The 8359-nt window shown below is 30.2% G+C and overlaps 1 protein-coding gene and 1 long non-coding RNA gene across 2 annotated transcripts; one reads left to right on the top strand and one right to left on the bottom strand.

Annotated features, from left to right (window-relative positions):
* Positions 1 to 901: 901 nt before the first annotated feature.
* LOC127899272 (uncharacterized) lies at positions 902 to 1354 on the bottom strand. The gene has a single exon (XM_052432617.1). It carries the CDS (start codon positions 1352 to 1354, stop codon positions 902 to 904), a length of 453 nt encoding a protein of 150 aa, XP_052288577.1.
* Positions 1355 to 6368: 5014 nt separating this feature from the next.
* Positions 6369 to 8065, top strand: LOC102626242 (uncharacterized). The gene is made up of 5 exons (XR_008050833.1): positions 6369 to 6530; positions 7262 to 7334; positions 7461 to 7626; positions 7735 to 7894; positions 7985 to 8065. It is a non-coding gene; the product is annotated as an uncharacterized LOC102626242 (long non-coding RNA).
* Positions 8066 to 8359: the final 294 nt, after the last annotated feature.

The raw sequence follows: 8359 nt of genomic DNA, 5'->3' as shown, positions 1-8359 counted from the left end.
CGATGGAATCATGACACATTTAAACAAATATAAATGAAATGAATATTCATCAACAAGATTGATAGAATACTCATAACCTCTTATAACATGTAAACTGATTAGTCCGTAAACATTTGTATGCGCTAAATCATCCAATACAATGTTGTGCTTTTAGCTCAAAAAGAGCATCCTCGTCATATTACTTTTCTAAATAAGATTTGTAGAGTTACAATGATCAATCTTAATAGGCCAACAAGCCTATCATTAATCATTTTCTTAAAATCTTATTATAGTTTAGATGACTTAAGCATAAATATCCGAGGTGAAATTGGTTAGAAGAAACATTTCTTCTCTTAGATAAATGCATATACTCTTTATCATTATATCTGGCTTTGAATAAATTAATGGACTTATATGATATAAATTGTCTTTATAAATAACCAAAATCAGTAATAAAGAGAGGATCCAAAAATAACAGTGTACTCATGTTTATTAAAACAAGCCACCGAAATTAAATTCCTCTAATATTTGAAAAATAAAGATAAATATCAAAACTAAAGTCTCGTAAAATTGATCTAGCCTTTCAATTGATATAAACTGGCATGTCCTCAACTGTTGTTTGAAGCTTTCTAGATATAAACTGGCATGTCCTCAACTGTTGTTTGAAGCTTTCTACACTTAATCTCTTGGTTTCTTAAAAACCAAATAAATGAATTACAAATAAGATTTGTTTTCTCAGAATTCACTATTGCATGAATTAATAGATATATGAACTAATTAGGAAGCTTAAAGATTTCCTATACTTGATTTTAATAATCTTAGGACAATCTTTCTTCCAATGACCATTCTATCCACATTTGTAACACTTGCCTTTTGGCTTGCCACTTCTTTTAGTGGATAGTTTGTCGATCCCAACTCTTTCTTATTCATTCTTGTCTTTCAACTTAAGCCTTGAAGAGAATCCTTTTTCAGGAAGTTTTCTGCTATGATAAAATTCTTCTATAGCATGTAGTTCATGCATTAATTCAAGCAAGGCCGTATCTTTATTGTTTAAGATATAGCTGACCTTAAACTTGTTGAATGTATCAGGCAAATATTCAATCACCATATTAATCTTTGTTTTATCATTGACTTGAACACCATGAATCTCTACCTCATTCAAATAGTCCATCATTTTGAGGACATGATCACGAACTCTTGTGCCCTCTTCTATCTTAGTATCCGTAATACGTTTTAATGCCGATTCTCTGGCAAAATGAGTATTTTGCCCAAACATCTGATGAAGACTAGCCATTATTTTAGTGGTTGTTTCCATGCTCCGATGTTTCTTATTCAGTTCCACAGAAATCGAAGCCAATATATAGCGCTTAGCCATTTTGTTAGCTTCACACCATTTCTCATAAGGCTCCCTCTAATTTCTATAATCGTATAACGTTGGTTCTGGAGGGCATGGCTGGGTTAACACGTATTTGTAGCCCTTAACAGTGAGAATATTAAATAGATTACGTTTCAAATCTAAATAATTTTCGGCAGTAAGTTCATTTTTAACAATGATAATTAATAATGGGTTGATGGAAGACATTTTCTTAAAAAACAAAATAGACATTCATAAATACTTTGAAACAATATTCACAATAAATGACAAAAATGCAAAAAACCATAAATGTATTTTAATTTATTGTAACGATAATCTAGTACCGCTTTGACAAGCTATCCGTTGGGGAAGTCATGTCTACACTTACTAGACCCAATTATCCATTAAATTATTTACTTTCATATAGAGACATGATAAATAATTATCGTTATTCCTTTGGGCCTAAATTTGTTAATAGAGCTTAGTTGGGAAGGTTAATAACAAATCTATTAACATATTTTAGTTGAGTGTATAACCATTGTTTCAATCTACGTATTTTTCATATCAATAGTCACCGTTGGGGTGAACAATTGATTGAAAAATATTTCAATTTTATCTTTGAAGAAGTTCATCAAATAAAATATCTAATAGATATACCCTTCGTAGGGAGCATCATCGCATCATGAAATCGATGCATATATATAATTTTATTATTGAACTAACAATGGAGCCCGTGGGAAAAATTATCTTGAATTTTCCATGTCCCACTCAATATTTTAAAATTGGTTTTTCGTTTTTAAAACATACATATTATTAATTGCATGCTTTCTATAATATTATCTAGATGATATCCAATATTATTAAGCATACACAAATTACAAACAATATAACGAGATTCATAATATATGAATGACATGTATCGTTATGCATAGAGTGACACTACCTATTTTATATGACATGTTACCATCCAAAACATAACATATAGAAAAATAATTAAATAATCTTAATTCATGACTTTCCTAAAATAAAAAAAAATACATTAACCCTAAGCCTAATCTTCATTGGACTTCTTGTCAATGTCCATATTTTCATAGACTTGTCTTTGTTAATGGACTAGGGGAAATTGGGCTTTTAAATTTATTATTGGTCTAATTTTAATTTTGAAAGGAAATAAATAATAATTTAATTTAATTTTTTAAATAAAACTTTTGGACCAAAATAAATTTAATGCGTTCAATTTTATCTATGCATTTTAATTCATTAAGCCCAACTTCAATTGGGTCTAAACCTAGGATTCATTAAGTCCAAAACTGTTTTTAGACTCAAATGCAAAAAATTAAAATTTTTCTGCCCAAAAGACAAATTACGGAATTATAGGGACCCCCATTAAAGTATGTTCGAATAATAATTTGACCCAAGCCACACTGATTTCTTTACTGCTCAATCCTTTGTACCACATCGTTAATTAAATCGATATCTTAACTGTCCAATCAATTTAATTACATCTTGCTCATTGACACTAACTGGTTTTCTCTAAACTTTTAGGACCGATCTCATACAATATATAGGACTACGTAATCTAAAAATCGTACCCTGAAAATCTGAGAAGATGAACAATCTTTACTTTTTCCGCTGAAGTGATTTAGGCTCCCAGATCACGATCTGTCACCACCACTTCTATTAGATCACGATCCGTCACCACCACGCCTATTAGATCACGATCCGTCACTACTAATCTTCCAGATTATGACTCAAGTTTAATCTGCACATGACGTGTGGGCGCCTTTATCACCACTATAACCAACTAGCAAGAGAAACTTTTTCTCTCAAAATTAAGGAGAAAAAATCTTTTTTTCTGATCTGTATAAAGTGGCTGCTCTCTCTCTCTAGGGAGAAAATAAGCTTTTTTTATATCTCTATTTAGTGGAGACCCTAAGCTCCATATTTATTTATTTATTAATTCTATTAAATCCCATTTGATTTAAATTAAAAAATAATTAAAACAAAAGTCACCTTACTTGTTCTTGTTTTATAAGGGCCCACCTTGTAAAATAACACAAGGCCCCTTACACTCAAGCATATTAATGGAGCCTCCCACTAAATAATATATTTAGGCTTTTAACCTAAATAGCTAGTTATCTTGCTTATTAATCCAATAGCGACGTAGTCAATTAAATGAGCTAACTTGGGGATCATATGGGTACATACAATAGTGGCATAATAATTAGGCATGTAATTAAATTAGTCCAATTATTTAATTCCAAATCTACTCCACTAAAAGATTGGAATTGACCTCCATATTTGTATGCTATCTAGGATAGTGTACTCGAATAATAATTCGACCCATGCCACATTTATTTTTTACTGCATAATCCTTTGTATCACATCGTTAATTAAATCGATTTCTCAATTGTCCAATCGATTTAATTACATCTTGTTCCTTGATACTTACTGGTTTTCTCTAATGATCATTTTCAACATACTAAATATGTTGACACACTCTGGCCAGAGAATTCTATGATCAAGTACCGAAAACCCATCAAGAGATGTGTTGTACAAATTCTATATTGTTAATATATAACTCCAATACTCATAATTGCTCCCAATACCGGGTAATCTTGACTGCAAGTGTGTGTCGTGCCCATTGGAAACTCAAATGGAATAACAATTACAATCATTAAATCATAACTGACTCAAAATTAAGATTATAGTAAAATCAATGCCTATGAGATTTAATAAGTCTGACAGTCATTTCAAGGTTAATTAAATCTCATATGTGATCCAGCTCAATGTAGTCCAACTACATCAGTAAATTCATATATGATTAAGACAAATCATTCAATGAATTTACTACAGTCTAAATATAAATGGAGCGGCCAACTTTATTTATCAACTATGAACTTAATTTATTTAATCATATGATAACTTGTATTTATGTTTTCTGTGAATCATGTAATGATCACATAAATACATATAATATGATTAAACAAACCTTATTCAATATATATTTATGCAATTGAAAATATCTCAAATATTTTATTAATCAGAAAATAAATTAATATGCTTTAAAAGAACATATAATCCCAACACTAACCCCATGTCATGCCACGTGCAATCTTATTTGATTTTTGTTTGACAATAATGGTGCACGTACCTCCTAGATTGGGGTATCGAAATTCAGAATTAAAATCATTGACAACGTTTATTTTACAAAATAAGAGTGGAACTTGAAATCGAAATCATGCGGGGCCCATAAATTTGCAAATTCATTCCCATTGATTTCATTTCCAAGGGAAGGGTAGGGAATCAAACTCCAATTCTCATAACTATCCATTTTTCTCACATTGAATTTTCATAATTCTCAAATTGTTCTCATTCACGTATGTCAATTTTGCATTTGGGTCCCTACAGAATTTATGAAAATACCCATAAATTTTATATTATTTACAAATAGGTGCTTTTTTATTTAATAATAATAATGATGATGCTGATGATGATATTAATGATATTATTATTATTATTATTTGTTAATGTTATTATTATTGTATTAATATTATTGTTATTAAAATTTATTTTTCTATTATTTTAATTATTATTATATATTATTATTTTAATATTATCATTATTAAAATCTATTAATTTATTATTATTATAATTATCAAAATTTATTAATTAATTTATTCAAATTGTTATTATTACTGTCGTTAATGTTGTTGTTGTCGTCATTAATTTCATTATTATTATTAATTTTATTCTTGTTATTGTCATTGTTATAATATATACAAATAATGCTAGGGACAATAATTAACAAAGGATATTTTAGTAACTTGCAACAGTCCATTCCGATTTTAAGATAAAGTAAGTACATAAATGGAAATGCAGTTAATTATGATTTTGATTCTTACAGCTCAAGTAAACAACTTATTCTGATTCCAATTTCTTATTTCGATTTTAGCTCATTCCGACTCCAGCCCATTCCAATTCCTATTTAGTAAACTTTACGTAAGTGTATTTAGAGTTTATCACATCCTTTATCAATTTGTGTTCTACTCTCTCTCTTTTTCAACTCATAGTAAAACACACATTTATACACTCTCTCTCAAACATATATACTGTAGAGGGAGACTGTTGTCCTTTAAAAAATTGAAATATGAATCTCTCATTTTCTTGAATCCCCCATTGATTTTACTAAATTCCAAAATCAATTACTGATTTTTATTTTTTAAAATTTTCAAATTTTTGAACCGATTTTTTGGTATGGCGTCCTTAGTTCTACCTATTTTGATGTCTTAGAGTTTTTCTTCAACAGAGAATTAATATAAAGTTGTAACACTTGGGTACTTCAAGAGAAACCCAAATCCTCCTATGTTGGACTTCAAGTGAAATTGGTAAAAGTGTACTCTGTTATTCACTGAACTTTAAATAAACAGGGCTATTACAAATTCAGTTCCTTGTAAATAGGAAGACTTATTCATTTGGAATCTAAACTTAATAACCAAAACTAACACTACAAGAAAAATGACCTATAATGACAGTTACTTATGTGACAGTTTTTGGCTAAAACGCTTTATATCCTATAAGTATGACATACATGTGACAAAAAAAATTTCTATAAAAAATTAATGATAAAAATGTGATAAATTTTACTGTTGTCAAATACTTATGACCAACTAATGATATATATTTTCTCTATCAAGAAATTATGATAGAATTTTATTTTGACTTTAGATTTGACCGAAATATTAAAAATTCTAAATAATAAAAAAAAAAAATAAAACAACATCAAAACAAAGAAAGAAGTGAAACAACGTTGTTTCACACCTTTATTAGTCTTTCAACCTCTTTTTCCCCCAAGTGTTAAGGCCACACTCACTCGTTACTCTAAAACTTCTCTCTCTCTCGAATGGAGCTCGCTCCTCACTGACAATGACAACCCTCGCTGTTGTTGGCTCGCCGCTGACCTGCCGCAATCTTTCTTTGCCACGGCGGAATCAAATTCAGTCCTAAATCGAAACCAAAACCTTACCTTTTGACAACAGCCGAAACCCTAGCCATCAAGAATCCCTGAAAGCCACACTCATTTGCAACCAAGCTTTACCTATTTCTCAGCAATTTCTAGCAAGTGATGGTGAGCTTCGCCGTTATCTCAACTATCTTCGACACGAGCTTCAAAGTTCTCATCTCTTTTAAACCCTAAGTATGTTTTTTTTTTGTGGGTTTCAATTTGTTTTTTTTTTTTGCATTATTGTTTTGTTTGATTGTTTCTCTTACTCGATTTGTGATTATAAATCTATATATAGTAGAAGATGTTGTTCCGACTCTTGCATTAATGATATAGTTTTTTAGATATGGGTTTTGCATTCCATGTGTTTGTTAAAGGTTCTATTACATTTCTGGGTAATCTTGTGTTTTAGTATTACAATAATTCAATATAGAATTTTCTCATTTATTAAATTTTAGAAACATTTCTTGAGCTGCTTTATTAATCGGCTAAATTGAGCGAGACGGGTATGAGTAGAACAGTGAGGCCGGAACTGATAACTTTATACGAATGAACTTTTCCGTTTTAGGATTCAAGAAATTTATAAATCTAGTTAATAATGTTCGTTTGGGCTTTTAATGATAGGATTAGATTTTATTCTACAATTCAGCCTTCTTTTGGATTGAAAAGTCTTGTACAACTTGTGACAAATGGTTAAGTTGCTACTCAAGTAATGCCCTGTGTTTGCATTTTGGCTCGTAATGCTTGATCCTTCAGTGGGAATGGAAAGAATATTGAAAAATTGCTGCAAAATCTAATTAATATTATCTGCAAAAGTTTCTTGAATAATTTGCGGAGTGAATCTCTTAATCGTCATTAGTAATTTAGTTAACTACAGACTTTGAAGTTTCCAATTATTTATTCATTGAATATAATTTTTTCACTAGTGCAACATCAGGTGGAATTCTTAATAAAGCTATTGAAATAGAGGAAAAGATGCATGGAGACTTCTTAAGGCTGGTGATGTTTCTTTCTTGTTCCTTTGATGCTCTTGTTGGTGTTTATTCACAATCCTGTTAGTCTTAAAATATATTTCAAAAATTCTGATAAATCTTCTCATTTGTTTGTTGGGACTATACATATTAGAACATATAAAGGGCTACTTGGAATTGTCAGCCAAGACAAAAACTTATTTTTGCTACAGCTTTTTCCAAGGGGGGTGCAGAATTTTGTAGGTGAGGGGGCTCGAGGGAAGTGGGGGAATCCCTATCTCGTGGCATCAAAGTTGATGATGATGTTCATGTAAATTTGGGTAAGGAAACTTTGTTATGTTTATTTTTATTCTGAAATGTGATATCAAGCTTCTCAAGTAAGGAATTGCTTATATTAGTTGTTCTTTAATCCTTGTTTTTCTTTTTAGTCTCTTTTTCGGGTATGCAAACATTGATTGATAAGTTTGCTGAGGCTGAGCGTGCAATGCATTAATCTTAGAGAGTTATAATTCTAGCATTCACTCAAATTCTTGGTATATTCTAATGCAAAACAGTATTAAACTTTAATAAGGCATGAGATGATTACCAGTAGGAAGGCATGCTAAAGAGCACAAAACTTAAAGAATCATGAACTTAAGTACATATAAATTTGATTTGGCCTAAGAATTACAGCTATAGCTATTGATTTTAATTTTATTTATATATCATTACTTAATGACAAAAAACTGCAGAACGCAGAGATTACTGTGGATGCTTTGTCTATGTGGTAGGTGTTATGCACAACTAATAGTACTATATAATTTATATTTTTATTTACTTTTGTTGCGTAAATTTCTTCAATTCTTTTTAATGCCTTACTTTAGAGAAGGGAAAAAAGGGTCTGGCCTTATTCTTCATTGAATATTTTCATATTCAATTAATTTCATGTGTAAATACTTATTTTTTGGATATTTTCGATTGATGAAATGGGGTACATTTTACTTGGCTTAGGGGCTACTGGATTTTGCTACTAGAAAAGGACTTCATTTGCATAGATTTGGTGCTGATGTTGCT

This window comes from Citrus sinensis, chromosome 8, assembly GCF_022201045.2.
Source record: "Citrus sinensis cultivar Valencia sweet orange chromosome 8, DVS_A1.0, whole genome shotgun sequence".
NCBI classification, from domain to species: Eukaryota; Viridiplantae; Streptophyta; class Magnoliopsida; order Sapindales; family Rutaceae; genus Citrus; species Citrus sinensis.
The sequence above is the reverse complement of the archived record's forward strand: the minus strand, read 5'-3'. Positions and strand labels throughout refer to the sequence as shown.